A 17667-nucleotide genomic window follows, 5' to 3' on the forward strand; every position below is an offset into this window, starting at 1 on the left:
AAATAGATAATAAAGGGAGATCTTTGTCCCAGACAGGAATGTAGTAAGAATTTTGGCTGCGTATGCAGTGTTGCTAGCCTGCTTAAGTAAGGCTTTCCAACATATGATTCCTATTGTGAATGAAGAGTGGCTGCCTATTCTATGTAAGTGCAAAAGCCATTAAAAAGCTATTCTCTGTAGAAGAAAAAAAATCACTTGTATGTTCTATATAAACATAAATCCTGATCCAAAAGAGTTTAAAGAAGGCAAAAGTGTTCCTTCCCTGGAGGAAGTGACCTAAAACTTAAAACATGTGAACTATTTCATTGTACATGAGATTGCTCAATGGTAAATGTGACTTACTGTGTATGAGTATTCAACCATCCATACATTTTAAGGCATCATTACTGACTATGTTTACGTATGTATATATGATTGATTAAATATATAACCAATATCCATAGATCTCGAAGTAGTAGTAGTAATGAATAAGTAATAACCATTTTAGATCCTGATGGTAGTACATCAGATGCTGAGAGGACTGAATGGTAGAAAAATTCACTGTACTTCCTGGAAAGAGTAATAAACAATTAATTCCAATTTTAAGTGGACATTTCTTATGATAAGCTGTTGTAATTGGTGGGGACCATCCAACAATATAAACTGTGGCCCTCAAAAGGTATTTTTAGCAACTGGAAAGGTTATATACGGGTTATATATTAGAGTGGCGGGGGGTTTCGTTTGAACCTTGCCTAGAATGTTTCATTAGTCATTTGTAATCAACTGGCTGTGTAACAAAATTAATATAATTGGGAAAAATGTTATTTCCAAACTTTAATACAAAAGGCAGTATCTTACCAGCTGTACGTCATTGATAAAGTATTCGTAGATTAGAATTTTGATGAGAAGGCAATTCAAATGCACTAATGTTACTAATCAGCTTATAAAAGGTTTCATTGTTTGACTGGTAGCTTTAGCTGTAGCTGTACAATGTTTGCAGAACCAGTTACCAAATGCTGTTGGATTCTAAACAGAAAATGAATTAGAAATTTCTTTTTTACTTTGCCAGTTTCTTTTGTATGTGTTCAGTGTTTGGGGTTTTTGTTTTGCTTTGATTTCATAGTTGTTTAAATCCTTTTGCTTTTTTGTAGGGAATAAACACGATGATGGTACACAAAGTGATTCAGAAAATGCTGGTGCACACCGGCATTATAGTAAGCAGGCAGCACTTGAAGAACACTTAAGGCACCATCATGCAGAGCTGAAAAAGTCACACCAGAAAGTTCATTCCACAGAAAAGCAACAAGAGCAAACTGGTGTGAATCAGACTGCTTTTATGATTGAGTTTTTTGATGAAGACCATCCTCGAAAGAGACGTTCACACTCTTTTTCTCAGAATGTAGGAGCTCTCTGCCCAGAAACTCCTTCTCCCACACCTCATGCACGGTCTGAACGAGTGAAGCCAACATCAGCAGAGAAAGCAGTTCCTTCATCTGTGCAGGCTAGCTCAGCACATCACAGAGCAGTACATGGTGTTCATTCAAAACTGTTGAAACAAAAATCAGAAGAGCAATCTGCTGCATTGCCTGTCCTACAAGCGGCATTGTTAAGGAGTTCGGGAAGCCTTGGCCATAGGCCTAATCAGAACCAGGAGATGGACAAAAAGTTGAAAAGTCAACGTATTTCTGCTGCTACTGAAAAGGACAATGAGGATGACCAGAGTGACAAAGGTACTTACACTATTGAGTTGGAAAACCCCAATTCTGAAGAAATGGAAGCCCGTAAAATGATTGACAAGGTGAGAAACCTAGAACATACAGTGTTACTAAAATTGGTATGTGGTGTGTGGGCAACAGTGCACCGTGTCAATTCTATTTATTAAAGCTGCTGCAATAATACAAGTTTTCCAATCAGTCTTTAATTATGATATATGGAACATCCTAAAAACAGCAGCATGCATTTGACTAAAAATTATTCCTGCTGATACTGCTATTCTTTTAGCTTGGTAGTTTTAATGCATTTTCAAATGGTTAAGTACTATAAGAATATTAGGCAACAAAATTAAATTAACTAGTATTTTTATAAAAGTTATTAAATTTAAATTTATTACATTCCTGTGAAAATACTTACCTGTTCTTAACATCCTATTGTCTGCATAGTTTTCAGAATGCAAATTAGTTCTTTCACAATTAACATGTAGAAATAGATTGCAAATGTTTTCTGTACTTGCAATACCAGTATATTCCATAAAGTTCTTAGCTGCAATAACTTAAATTTCAGCATCCATTATAAAGTAAGAGTATAATTAAGAATATTTTCATTTTCCAAATATGCTTGATAGCAAATGTCATTTTCATAGTTTGAATATAGGTATACGCTTTATTAGCTTTAGGAGCCTTACGATGACCTAGACTGCAGATAACTTTTTTTGAGATTCAACATGAAGATAAAGGAAAAGCTACATTTAATCATTTTGCCTAACTGACTTTTGAGGAGGATCTTTATATATGTATGTATATGTGTGTATATTTAGAGAGAGAGAGAGAGAGAGGGAGAGTGTTGTATGTGTGTATATATATGCATGCATCTATATTTTATTTATTGTTGTGTTTTCCTAAATAATCCATTGTTGTAGAATGCTGGCATCCAATTCTAGGTATGTTTCTGGCCTACCTAAGAAAAAATTTATTATTTACTTGTTATAGAGTTATCTAAGAATTGTTTCTATGCGTCTCTAGCTTTTTCAGAGATGAACAAATATATTTAGCTATTGGTTTTGGCTAAATGTAGAAGAAGGGGTTTTTTTTGTTTTTTTTTTTTTGGAAAGACAAACTAGCTTCATTTTTTGATTTTTCTTTTTTTGGGGGGGGTGGGGGAATGCTGATACAGTAAGTGGGGAAATGGGAAATTTTATTAGATAGTTCCATTTTATAAAAGTTGTTTAAGGAACAATTGGTGGGATAAAAGTAAATGGGATTGGCTTTCATAAAATCATGAATGTGACAGTTTCTCTTTTTATGGACCCTAAAAAGGAGACTTTTGGCTACTTTCATTCAGTATTAAGACAACTTCTGAGAACTAAAAACATTCTAAAATGTAGCAAGTGAAAATTAAAGATCCTTATTACATTGTATCAGAAAATATATAGGTCCTGGTTTTGCTAAGTATAGTTGTGCAACAGGGTTGATTTATTTGGAAACTATGGGAAAAAAAAGACTTGGAAATTGACAGTTTGTGTACTTTTATAAGAACCGTAATATTGTCTAATGTTTAATAAGCTTTCAAATTATTTGTGTTCTTTAATATCTGTTCAAGATATCTGTAATCAGTTTTTTCTTGAAACATCTCTGCTGGTGTGGGAGAGATTTAGGAACATGAAGAGAAGATTTGCGTTAAGCATGGTAGTAAAGTATGTCTTCATAAACTTAATGTTGTATAAAAAGCTTTTGCAAATCATAAAATATCCCTTACTGCAACATTAAGAGGTGTTACTACTAGAAATTAAAGATTTACTAGGAAGTAAAGGAGGAATGTTTATTCTTTGAGCTCTCCTATATTTTTTCATGTAGCATCTGTACTGAAGTATTATGAACAGTATATTTGAACACAGTACAAAGATACTTAATTTTTGTAAGTCTTGCTGCATAATTCTTATTTGATTTGTTAATATGAAAGAAGTATAATACCATTTTTGAAGTGCAGAAAAACAGTGAAGAAAATCAAAATCAAATGGAAGCCAAAATTTCTTGCTCCAGCTCAGCTCAGCTTTGCACCTCTCCCACTTTAATTTTCTAATGCTCTGGGTTTTTTCAGTTTGCCAAAGGTGGATAAATGAAGAATAAGACAAGGAGTGTTGTCAGCCTATTGACTCCTTAGAAAGGGCAAATTAAAGGGACTTAGATACTGAGCAGTTGTGATAAAATCCAGATTTAAGACTTCTGATAAATGGCAATCATCTGGGATTGTCTTTATGGTAGTTGTCAAATAAAGACTATCTCAGTATCTGCAGAAAATAAGACCTTTTAAGGAGTCTGTGCTGTTTTATTGGCAATTTATCTACAAGTTTCCCTCTCTGGATGCCTCTTGGACTGAACCACTAAGGTCTCAAGTGCTGTGCTACTCTCTTGAGTATTGGTATACATTTAATGAATAATTCTAGCATAACCTCTCTTTGGCAAGTCAGCCTTTTTTTCTGGGCAGTTGTGATGCCTACTGAATTGATTTTCATTCAAGAGCGGCTGTTGAGTCAAAAGATTCCTTCAACATTTGCACAGATAACACAAACAATATATCTGTAACGATTTACATTAGAATGATGCTAAAATCCATGCCTAGCTTACCTGAAGAATTTCCTACAGAATAAAACGTTTCTGTGTTCTAGGGCTTTCTTCTTTTACTGGAAAAAAGAACGAACAAAATACCCAAAGATTGCTTTCAGTGTGATTCATTCACTTGGGACCCCTCCCATAGGCTAAGAGTCTACTCTTGTCTCTGCTGGAAAAGAGCAAACCACGAATGCAGGTGTGGCATTAACTTGTCAAAGATCAAGTAGGGATTAATGATGCTTCTTTGAGTTAAGGATCCAAGAGAGGTGTTCAGGAAATCGAGGTTCAAATTCTCAGAAGAATCAAAAAACAATCTATATCTATATATAATTAAAGGGGAAAAATCCTCATGTTGAGCTATGTTGTTGCCTTTCAAAGTACTGTTTTTGCTTCATGTAGCCTTTTTCTAAAGATTCAAGGAAATGGATGCAAGAAAAATAGATTCTCTTAAGAAACACTTTAAAAATCAGAGAAGGATGCTGTTATTGTTAATCCAACATCTTGATTTCATATAGATTGCTAAGGATCCATCTCCTGCTCCACTACTATTTCAGTGTCTAAGAAGGTATTGCCTCTACAGTAGTAGAGTAAGATAAGAAAAGGCATTTATTTATTTATTTATTTATTTATTCCTGGAACATCTTAAAGCCTGGCTTTTGAAAAGAAAATATGAGAAAGATTAAAAAAAAAGTAATCAGGAGGAAGACACCTTCTAAGTAACAGAGAAAAGAGAGTACTTCCAGGAAATACTTTTCTATAAGAGATAGGTGTAATCATTTATCTGCAATGATGACTGTCTCAGAGTGAATGGACTGTCACTTAGCCAAAATGGAAGGTTCAGAAAAATTCAGGCTTGTGCTTTGCACAAATTTTGGCACCTAGAAAACTTGCTGAGCCAATGAAAGTGAAATTCAGGCATATATCAAGATCTGTCAGGCAAGGTCATTGGAATAAAAGCAACCTATGTAAATGATCACAGAGACTGAAATGAGTAGGAAAAGAGAGATTTGTTAAATTATTTAGAAATTTGCAAAATTTAAAATTCAGAATTTGATTTTAGGACATAGAAATGGTAAGCAGAAAGTTTTCATTTTTAAACATAAAAAAATAAAGATGCAAGAATTGTATATGCCCGGAGTCCTCAAAAGACAGTGCGTGTTTCACTCATGTGAGTTATTCACTTGGATTGATTGTAATTTAAAATCTTCCATAAAGACTTCAGAGTTTTGTCTATAAAAAGATGCGCATACACACACACACACACACACACACAGAAAGAGAGAGGGAGAGAGAGAAAGGGAGAGAGAGAGAGAACTATTTCCAGGCCAAATATCAAAAACTAAAGTCATGTATGAAAAACTACTGTAGAAAGAAAATGGATGATATTGAGAACAGTAGCTAGTGTTCACTGCATCTATTTATGTGAGCAGCCTGCTATATGTATGTGTGAAATTGAGTTGAATGTCTTGATTCCCTCCCCTCAGAATCTCACTAAGGCATGAAAAATCTACCTTTATTTCAATTTGCATTTAACATCAGAGACAGCATAAGATGATATAATGTTCTATTTTGTCTTGTTTTATCTTACTGTAATTAGAAATTACTGATTTCTCTTTATGGAGTCAAACTTCAACATTTCTTTACAAGTCAACCTCATCTAACTAAAGGAATTAATATGCTTTAGGTTCAACTAAAACACTGGAGAAAACTCTGTTACACTTCTGTGTTTCTACTTCCCTCAAAATGTTGAGGGCTTTATGTTCTTCATTCTCATAATGAGATGTCAATGCAGATCTTTTTCTAAGAGAAGAATGCATAAATTCTTAGACCTATATCTATTTATGCTTTATTTCTAGCTTTTTATGGGAAAATGTGCACATGTGAGTAAAGATTTTAAGTGATAAAATGAAGTTCAGAAAAATCATTCCATGGGCCTGGATTTTGAAAAGAGCTGTTATGGCTATATGTGTTCTTTGCAGAGAACTTCTGTAAGATGCTGACTGATGCCAAATACTTTAGTTACAAAAAGTTTTTGAAAGAACGTGCAGGTTGGTTGTGCTTCTTGCATGTCAAAAGTGCTTCCATAGTTGGACAAATTTTGAAGGTGAATCTTTAATCTCTCCTAACTATGCTTAGGTGGCTTAAGGAATTTAAGGGGCAGATTGCTTGAGGGACCTGTAAAGTTACTTACTGTCACAAATACTTCAGTCATATATGAAGTTTTGAAATTCAAATACAGTTTTCCATTATTCCAGTGTCCAGGAAATACTTACCTAATTTTTAGGACCAAGCTAAAATTTCTTTTTATTGGAAAAAAAAATAGTCATGAAGCTTCCCCCCAAGAAGGAGGTACTTGACTTGCAACATGTAACCAAACCAGTGAGAATAAATTATTTCTGCAGAGTGTGATTAAGTCTATCTTGTGCTACACTTATGAATTGGTATGCATATATATGTGATTGAGATATGACAAAGGGGAAAGTTATTTGGTTAGTGAAGGCTTGAGGTTTCCTTCTGCCTATTGGCACAAAGGTATAATTGCACTAAGGGGCTGTTGTGCACCTCCAAAAGTAGATCTATTAGCCTTTGTCTACAGTGGATCCCCGTTGCAGGTTAGGAAGAACAGTTTACTGTCTTTAGTTTTTAACTTGGGAATTTTATTGCCTTCAATTGGACTGTGCTGATTTCACTGTGACAGTGAAAGAAGGCAAAAGACCATGTACGTATCTCGTGCCTGATTGAACCAGAGAGGACATTCCTGTCTCATCACTAAAATAGACAATGCACAGCAGCTTAAATATAACTCCTTAGCTACAGGGAGGATGAAGAATGAGGAAGGGGAATAGCACAACTGACAAGAGAAACGCTTTTGCAAAACAGGTAAGAATTATGCCCTAGCTCTCCACCCTGAGGCAGTGAAAGGGGCTGGGGGAGGAAGCTGGGGTCAGCCTATGTGCTTTTATTCCCCACACTTCTGTTTCATGCCCTGTCCTCCATGAAATTTGTCAATATTTGAATTGTATAGGTAGTGGAAGGATGGTTACAATTTGCAAATAGTCGCAGTCTTCAGCTGTTACACGTTGTAACTGTCTTCTCTCTTTAGTTGCTCAACTTGTCAGTTCTATCTTAAAAATGTTCTTGTGCTTGCACAGAATTCAGCTACGCTTTTCACAAATAGCACGCACCCATGCACACAAAATCTATCTTGTATTATTGAAATTTTCTCTGAATAGCATCTGACTATGACTTCTGACTCATTTTATTTTTGAATAACTTGACATTATTACTATTTCTATGAAATTCTGTGGTCTTTTTGATGTCTTGGCACTGAGTGAATGCTGCCAGTATTACTGGTATGGAAGTGAGTTGTAAGTTAACCTCTTCTGTAATTAGATTATTTGCATTATTATTCATTCACAGGTTTACCAGACAGTCCTCTGTCACCTTTATTTTACAAAATATAAATTCTAAGCAAGATCAGTAATACTCCTCGCAAACTCTTGCATTCTTTTCACTTGCTCTCGCCAGTATAAATACTGTATGGTTGTGTCTTAATGCTCTTTGTAAACAGAGAACACTTGGAAAATAGCAGTTAAACTTGCTTCCTAAAAGTCCCTTCATTAGCCAATGATATTTCTACATCCAGGTGTTCAAATGTCACTTAAATTCATAGAGAAATATGAATTGATAACTAGGCAAGCAGGTTTAGAAAATAAATGTATTAAATATGTGGAAGAAAGTTATGACTGAGTGTCAGATGCTGGCTTTCTTTCTATACTTGTAGAGCTGTTTTTAAAATTGCTTTCTATATCCAGCTAGAGCCTAAAGAACGCGTGCCACTCAATGGCATACAGAAGCACCAGTTGCACAGCAGAGTTTTTTTTCTGTAGAGAGATGTGAAGGCAACCTCATCAGTGTAAAGGAGAGGCGCTGCACCTATGTGCTGCAAGGACCACCTTGAACATACAAGGAAATAATATTCTCTACTTAAATAGCTTCAAAAAGTCAGGTCTCTTTCTAACAGAACAATGCTCTCAGTGATGCGGTTAACAGCTGAGTGCTAAATAAAACAAATGCGGGATCTTGATTTGGTTTAGAACATGTTTTCAACGTTACTCTAACACAAAATGTATCAGTAAGTGGGGCATAATGGTAGGATTTGTTTTTCCTTTACATCCAGCAGTTCTGCCTTTTGGGTAGGTTCAAAGCTTTCTTCTGTTAACACTTAGCAATTGCTCTCTTTTTTGCACTGCATGATAAATTTTCTATCTGTTTTACATTTTTTAAATAATCAAATTTGTTCCAGTGGAAGGGAGTTGTTCTCATCAAACATATCAGGTTAAAAAATCTTCCTCCGTCTCAGAAAAGGTAAGTCCATCAGTGGTGGAAGAATTCAAAATAATATTTCTACAGTTCATCTCCCTTTTTTGTTGATATAAGATGACTGCAAATTATCAGAGCAATGAATTTCATGCTCGTAATAAGGCAAAATACTGCCAGTGATGAATTTTAATAAATGAATGCAAAAATAAATCTGAATGTGTTCTGAATATTAAATATGTTCATGAGGCCATTGCAATAAGTAAAGAGCGACTCATGGATTTTTTGCAAGCACTTACTTTCTTAATTCCCCCTGTGGGTTTTCTTGTTTTGTTTTTAGTTTGGTTTGGTTTTGGTTGTTTTGGGTTATTCTTCTCTGCTTTTAGCTTAAGCCAATTCTGTTTCAGGATATTTCTGAATGGAAATACTTTGTAGGACTTACTATAGCAGAGTTAAACTCTGTCCATGTATGTGTGGGAAGGGAAGGAACAGAGCACAGGCTATACATGTGATTCAGTTCTCATCCACCTAGCTAAAGTAGCTAATGTGGAGTATTATAGCAACTTATGTATGTATGAAAACATTGGGCTTTAGATAAAATTTTATTTGTCCCCCCAAATTATTTCTTTCAACTGTTACATTATATTCATTTAAGATTCCTGATAAGTAATTTATTTTTTTCATCAGCAAAGTAGATCTAATAAAATTCAACCATACCACTTCCCAGCCAGTCGAAGTAAAACGTTTTGTGAAGAGTACCAAAATCAAACAAATCTCAATCCACCCCCTGCCATCTAGAAAAGGCATTCTGTTGTGACTGTTTAATAGGATTGTGTTTTCAATGCAAGATTCATATTTTAGATCATGTTCCAACTTATTTATTTTCAAGTAGAAAAAGATGCTGTTTTAAAGGCCTAGTTTATGAAGGCAGACAGGCAATAATAGTAATGACCTTATTTTAATGTACATGCTATCATCATTCTTAAAAATACTTTATTTTTTACCATGCATATAGGGTACATTAAACATTGTATATTTCCACAGTCTTGAGAGAGATTTTTTTTTTCCCCCTCTTTAAAAATTTGGAATAACTGTAACAATGGGGGGTGAGGAGCTGTGCTGTTGTTTGTGTCGATGCCAGGTTTTCCACTTTCATTTTCTACATCTTTGTTTGCCGTGATACTTGTATTTCAGTTTGTTTGGGTGGTAGGTTGGGTGGGGGGTTGTTATTTGTTTGTTTTTCGTTTTTTTGAGGGGGATGGTGGGGTTTTTTTGTTTGTTTGTTTGTTTTGAATGAGTGTATAATTGGGAGCCTACTCTGAAAAGTGATTATAATAAAATGGAATCTTCTTACTCATTTTTGTTCCCTGGGTATGTCTGTTCATACCATTTTATGTTGCTGGCTAATGTTGTATTCTTCAAGAACTGCTATGTGTTTCTCCTTGCCGAGCTGGAACTTCTTACTGAGGGACTTTATTGTTTTTGTGTTGCAAGAAAGAAACAAACTGTTTAATACCAAATCGTTTTTATGTGCTAGATGACTTTGGAGGTCAGTGGTAGACAAATAGCCCTATGTGTCATCTTCTATAGTCACTTCTCAGTATAAAAGTTTATTTTAAATAGCTTGATTTTTGGCTGCATTCTTATGAAAGTTTTTTAGAAGTGTTCATAGACTTAATTAACATATCTGGTTGCAAACCTTAAAGCTGTATCAGTAATCTTGCAGATACAGGCAAACATAGTTTTAAGCATAAAATAACCACTAAGAACAACTGTGGACTGAGAAATTTAAAATGAATGTTAAGTTAAATATTTTGAAAGTAGGAGTGACAAAATCATAAGTAGATATTTTGTTATACTTTTATATTTGTAATATATCAATCTTGTTTTGTGGTAGCATAGACTAAGATGTTTTCTGTCATTTGTTTGTAAATATGTTACACAATTTGTGTCAGGGATTTTATTTTAAAACATTGAGGTATATACCCAATCAAAGCATTTTTAAAAGATCTGTAAGATTCATTATAGAACGCATCTTATAAAGTCTTTGGTTAAAACTGTGATCATCGAAGCATGTATTTTTACAGCACAAGTGGGGGGAAAATGTTTTGCATTGCAGTACTTAACTTGCGCATGATAGTATCTTGTAAGTGGAACTCCTTTTGGCAAATTTTTGCAGTATTATAAATGACAAACTGCCTGAAAAAAATCAAAGGACTGGGAGTTAGTGAGGATAGACAATCTCTAAATGTCTAAATGACTGTTTAAGGAACTGAAATAGATATATCTGTCTTCAGCAAATGGCTTTCAGCTCTCCTGTCTTTTCCACACCCTGTGGGTTTTGCCATTGCTCCAGTGATTTCTTCCAGAAAGAATGCATTTTAACTCCACAGTGTCATGGTTGTAAACTGACCATATTTTATGAATATGATGTTGAAAAGTCAGTAGAACCATTGAAGCCCAGCAAATAATCTGAGGAAATAAATTCTGGCAAGAATGCAGGGGGTGTTTATCAAGCTTGATTTTTTTTTTTTTTTTTTTTTTGGTAAAGAAGTCTTACAGACTCTAAACATATTGTTTTCTTTTGAATTTTGAATTTCTAAAGAAAATGAGTACTTCATTGTAGCAAACAGGTACATATTATGCATGCACATAAATATGAAACTGGCTTATGGTAAGAGGAAGTTATTAGGCTTGGCATATTGATCATCTTCATTCGCTTATGTGTCATCCTTTATATTCTACTAGAGTGTCTTGCATCTGAGTCTGCATCTTGAATATACAGTTAAAATGCCTTAAACAACTTCTGTGAAAATCCATGGCTATTCATGAGATATGTCCTGCACAGAACACAGTCTGTTCACATGCGCAGGCTAGGATAACTGCCAAGAACAAACACAAACCATTAAAATCAGAGTTCTCAGAAGCAACTGGGTTAAACACAGTTCATGCAGTAGCTAAACACGAAGAGAACATAGGAGTTGTACTCCTAGGACAACATAGGAGTTGGCTCATCATACTTTTAAAGGAGAAAGCAAATATTTTTCTTTTGTCCTTTTTTTCTGTCTGATCAGTAATTTTGACTTCTAACAACCAATCTGTTGTATATTATGGATTTCTCGACTACCCTCTTTAGCTAAGTACCAGAAGTTCAGTCTGAACATTAAACTTAGCATTGCCAAGATGATCTATGTTATGGGTCTGAAACCTATTCCGTTTCCCTGCTCTTTGGAATTCTCTCTTCCTGTCAGTCAAGCATCCTCTGAGTTTGGCATGTTTACTCTTTCTTCTCCTTGCTTAGCACATCCAAGCTGTGTTCAAATCCAGTGTATATCTTTCCAAAATTCACTTTTTTTCCTACTGGTTCGACTGCATCAATTCACAGCTCAGTTTCTGAAATCTGCTTTTATTTTACTTCCCTGGCAATCAAATATACTCATCTTTCTCCTTTCCCCTAAAAAGTTATGAAATGTAATTGCTATTTAATTTACATTCCCATCACTTTACAATTGTAAATACCATATTTCAAATTGGGCCACTCGCTCTGTGTTTTCTTTTGCAGTGGTCTTATCTTTAATGCAATGTGCACTACAGCTTGTTGTCCCTTATCTGTGATCTGCTTTGATTTAGTTTACCCATTTAACTGTTCATATTTGAACTTCCTTCTGTACACTTTTTAGTTTTGGGTTTCGTTTTGCTCTTTGTATACAAATTGCCCACACTGAAACTCACAGTATTTAAATTGTCTTTTTCAAATGCCTCTTCAAAACCTGGCTGTAACTGTTGATAGGAGCAGGAGGAGTATATGGAGAATTATTCAAGCACTTTTAGTTTACAAATACCTTCATTAATGGATAGAATCCTAGTTATAGCTCTCTGAATTGTAACTATTATTCTTATTATTTATCTGTTCTTTTTCCATTAATCTGATTGATATTCTTATTAATTACTGCATATCCTTTTTGTTAGGAGTACAGTGGTGAACCTATGGGGGAAATTTCAGAAACTCAAAGATTTTGAAACTAGGTAGAATGCTCTACAGATTTGTATTCTCAATAAAATTTCTGCTCCTACTTTGTGTAAGTGCACTTAGGAATGAAGAAAAGTAGGATCCCCATTCTAATATACATAATTTGCTATAAAATTGAGTGAACATATTTAGCAGAGTCTCATATCAGATTTTTTTTTGTCAATATCAGTATCTTCATTAATAGTTTGGATGATGAGCTAAAACTAATTTTGTGTAATCTGTGGACATGGAGTACTGAGGACTTACTGTAGAACTGCAGTGTGAGCATCATGAATTTTGAAATAATGCAAAATTAATATCCTGAAATTAAATAAAAGCAAGTATGAAGTAGTGACTTTGGGAACACTGAAATGCATGTAAATGGAAAATACAGACTGAGAAGATTTTTTTTTTTCTGCTTTACTTATTTAAAAGTAAAAGTAGATAAAAGCACGTTAGGAAAACAGATGCTTAGCTATCCTTTTTCCTTCCTTTAGACTCGGGGGGGAAAAAGGTTCTTGTTGCCATTAATTTTTCTGGCCAGTTTTTATTTTAATTCGTAGATGGTCTCACATATATATCAACAAAGGAAAATGGCTTCTGTGGTTTTAAAGAATCATTACTTCTGTTCAATCATCCTAAATAGTTATACTGACCTCTAGCATAGTTCATCTGTGGTATAAAAAATATTAATTCTTGTATAGAAGTGGGGGTGGGGGGGAAGAGCGACCCATTCTCAGTCGCTAAAGATAGCTTGTGTTAAAGCTATATATTTAGACTATTGTGACAAGCAGGTGCACTCTGAGTCATGGGCTGTTTTCATGGGGAAAATGTGTACTGCCGGTCAGAAGAGATTACTCTCCTTTTAACAAAATTTGGCTGTGCAGAAGAGGGCAAGGCATGTGCTCAGAGTCAGTGCTGTAACTCGGGTTGTCCCCTAAAATATGCCAATACTTCTTGCAAGGATTGTGTCTTGCTTGGGTTGTGTCACATAGATTTTGTTACCTTGTGTTCGTTATGGGATAAAGAATTTAAAAAATAAAATTGAATGACTGGCTTTATATAAAGTTATATTCTCAGGATAATTGAAGCAGTGTTGCTGAGATAAAGTGATACAATTTTTTAATAAATCTACATCAAGATACTACAATTCTTTGGCCAGCAGTCAGTTTGTACTTTGCCTCTCTGCTTGTGAGGCTGAGGTGGTATTCCAGCAAACATACTGCTCAACAGGCTTGTTTGGGACTTGCTGTATTTTTAGCCTGCTGTTTGTCCCCGTGTTTTACTGGTGCAACCACAGAACGTGAGCGGAGTATTGCAGGGGGACCATGGGGGGCCATTCATTGCTTTGAAGTTTAAAAGCATGTTTTGGGAACTCGCTTTTTCCCTGCTGATTTGGGAGACTTCATTACGTGCCAGCCATAGTGTTGAGAGTTTGGGAGAGTACTGGAGTTCACTCCAGGCTTTCTTAAGACTGACTTACTCTTTGAGCTAAGCTGCTAAATTATCATAGGATCACAGGATCATGCAGGCTGACAGGGACCTCAGGACATCTCTAGTCCAACCCCCTGCTCAAAGTAGGGTCAGCCCTGGGGTCAGACCAGGGTGCTCAGGGTTTTATCACATCGAGTCTTGAAACCCTCCAAGGAGGTGACTGCACAACCTCCCGGGGCAGCCTGTTCGCACTGTCTGGCTGTCCTCTGGCTGAAAAAGCTTTTCCTTATACCTCATCCAAATCTCTCTTGCTTCAACTTATGCCCGTTGTCTCTTGTCCTCCTGCCATGCAGTGCTCTGAGGAGCCTGGCTCTGTCTTGATGACCTCCTCCTAGGGATGGGCAGGCTGCTGTTAGGACTCCCCCCTTCTCCGGGCTGATGGAGCCCAGCTCCCCCAGCCTCTCCTCACAGGGCAAGTGCTCTGGCCCTGACCACCTTGACAGCTCTCTGCTGAGTTCCCTCCTGTTCATCCATGTCTTTCTTGTACTGGGGGCCCAAAACTGGGCACAGTCTGTCTGTCACCTGTTAACCCATTCTCTCAGGAGGTCAGTTTTACTGGAGGTTAAACATTTTGTTTACCACCTTTCATAAATGGGGTTTGAATTTGTGCAGCAGGGTTTGTTGTTGTTGTTGCCCTATCCTTCTAAGCATCCTGACTCTCTGCTTCGTGCTTAGTAGTTATTTATAACCCCCACTACCACCACCACTACAGTTTGTGCAATGTTTCTGACAGTTCCACCCTAATTACAGCTGTGCTGTAAAGACTGCAGGGACTCCATGCAACTCTGATGGTGAAGGTGGTTGACTTGCCCTTTAGGTGTCTAGACTTTCCCCTGCAATCAGAGTGAGGGGATTATGTGAAAATTATTATCCTGTTTTATGTGTTTTGTAACTTGATCGAACTTCAAGCATTCAGGATGAAAGCATCTAGTTTTTCTGCTAAAATATCATTTCATAAAACTAATAGGACAGAACAGTACAGAAAATATGTGAACAACTTTTCAGGAGAATGATTGCTTAGGAAAGGCTGACTGCTTGTATGTAGCTTTCTCTGATATCTTTCTGAGTGAATTTCTATAAACTTTTGTTTTGAATTGACATCTGTTTAAAAAAGCTGTGAACATTTAATAACAAGATTATTTTTAGGAATTTTTTTCTCCACAGTAGGTACAACTGTCTCAGTTTAAAAATAAAAAGCAAATCAAACCTCACCTTTTTTTTTTTTTTTTAAACATTGACCCAGCTGTGTGCTGGATACCTGTGATTTGAGATGGTTAGTAAAGTTCTGTAAGTCATAAATGAATACTTAGACTCTCTTTACCTCCTTTATCAAAACTAAAACAAAATAAGGCATTTTTCTCATTTTTCAAACAACTCAGTCCTTGTCCAAACCTGTATCTGTTAACCTGGCTGCATCTTTCTCTTCTCAAAGACAGAGCTAATCAAAATCTAGATAGTAGCTGGTTCTGTTTAAAGTTGCAGGTGTTTCTTCTGACAAATACAAGTTTTACAGAAAAGAACTTTTTGTCTTTTTGTATAAATAAGTCTTTTTGTATTAATGGATAAGAGATGCAACAATAGCTGTCATTACCATTTCATCAAGATATTTTTTTGTTGTTTGGTTAAGTTTTCTCGTAGACTTCCCTCAAATGATTTTGAAATCCTGGAAATATTTGAAGAATGGAAATATTGAAGGAAGGTAGAGGTCTTTGTCTATTTAAACTTCAATCACAACACCCCACTGTTTGCAAACATACTTTATCACAACAACCCACAAAATACAAATAGCTGTTTTTCTGAATGGTAGAGACACAGTTTCAAGCACAGTTTCAGGTTGTTCCATGGCTGTTTCTGCCTAGGGTATGTTCTCATTATTTGGTGAACTGTGTAAGTAGATTGATTAATCTTGAATTCTGGTAGTATACATTTCCTGCAGATATTTGACAGGCGTATAAGAGAGATTCTAAATTTTCTCAAATTTAAACATGAGGTTTTTTACCTTTTGCAGAGTTTTCTGTTCATGTTTAAAGTCTTAGTTATCTAGTAATGCCCCTGTTTTCAGAAGGATTTTATATATATAACATCTTTTCTGAAGAGGAGCTTTGAGCTAGTGGTGTAGCAGTGCAACTATGATGGGGGGAGGTGCATGTACATAAAAGTACTCATGGATGTAGAATGAATGTGCAAAAATAATAATTTATTTGAGAAGATGCTTTGCCTTTCTTTCCAAATAATAGTGTCCCCGAATATTCTGCTTATCTATTATGGCCTGTTATATCCGCACTATTTATGCAGAAGAAGCATTAGGAGTTGCGTTAGAAGATAAATCTGTTCTGTGGATCTTACAGCTACCCATATTATCTTTTACATTAAAAAAAACGGATTAAACACTCAAATGTGGCTGCACAGTAACTTTGGTAATGGAATAAGAATAACAAGATTTGCAAAGAGCTTCAAGCTTAGAAGAGGTAACACTGAAAAAAGTGTTACATGGTGGTGTTTGTGATTACAAGTAAAGAAATTTATTGACACAGTAAATAAATGTGCTGCCAAATGTTGTTAAGCAATTTACAGGCAGCAATTTACTCCTGTAGTCTTGCTTAAATATTGAGGTTTTGATTAATATTTTTCTTCAGATGTTTATGCAATACAAGCACGATTTCTTTTAATTTAAAAGAATATTTAAAATTGTGGAACTATATTAAACCAAGAAAAAAGTGGCTGCAGAAGAACAGTATATTCAAGAAAGGAGGCAGCGCATGATAACCGGTTTGTACAGTGGTAGCAATCTTTGAAGATACAAATCAGGAATATATCAGTAAAGAAAAGTCATATGTTGTACCATACTCTTTTTTTAGGAAATATTTTTTAAAAATACTCTTAAGCAACTTGTGCATGAGAATATTTAGAAGTGATTAATATATATTTATTCAAGATTTGGGGAGCATTTCATGACTTTAGAATCGCAGAAAGCAGGCTTTTTGCACTAGAGCAGAATGCAATCACACTGAAAAGCCTCCTCAGTTATAAGTGTATGGATACTATAGTAACGTCTTTCTGGACCTTTAGAAGAGTAACTCCACAAACGGCAGGAGTTGAATGACTGAGTGCTTTTTTTTTTTTTTTTTTTTTCCTTTCACCTACTTTTCAGACATTAAAAACACTATGGGTTGTGGCCATCTAGTGGTGAATCCTTTTAAATACACTAACTTCGTTCAAGATTTTAGTAAGTGAGAAGTCTAGCTTAAAAAAAAAAAACACCTATCTTTTCTCTTTAGCACTAGCCATACTTTTGCAAGAGCGTAACATCTCTGCAGGTCATTTTTTTGTTTGTTTATTTGGGGGGTTTTTTGGCTTCCCCTAAGGCAAAGCAATTTTTGGCATTATAGCTAATCTTTTCAGCAGCCAATTTTAATGTCTGTATGTCTTTTCCACTGTAATTCTGCAATTCTGTAATTCTTTAATGTTAAAGTCCTTAATAGTAAAAATAGTGCATTTATCATTTTCAGGCAGAATTTTACAAATGGCATGTTTCCAAGA

The 17667-nt window shown here is 35.4% G+C and overlaps 1 protein-coding gene across 5 annotated transcripts in view; it reads left to right on the top strand.

The window, feature by feature from the left end:
* The window catches only part of CEP170 (centrosomal protein 170), a 112539-nt gene that overhangs the window by 55426 nt on the left and 39446 nt on the right, over positions 1-17667 (top strand). For all 5 annotated transcript variants that reach the window (XM_026081859.1, XM_026081879.1, XM_026081890.1 and 2 more), the window contains exon 9: positions 1131-1777. In XM_026081859.1, the coding sequence (XP_025937644.1) occupies positions 1131-1777 (647 nt within the window). The remainder of the gene's footprint in view (positions 1-1130; positions 1778-17667) is intronic.

Source organism: Apteryx rowi, unplaced genomic scaffold (assembly GCF_003343035.1).
Source record: "Apteryx rowi isolate R43461 unplaced genomic scaffold, aptRow1 scaffold_117, whole genome shotgun sequence".
Lineage (NCBI taxonomy): Eukaryota > Metazoa > Chordata > Aves > Apterygiformes > Apterygidae > Apteryx > Apteryx rowi.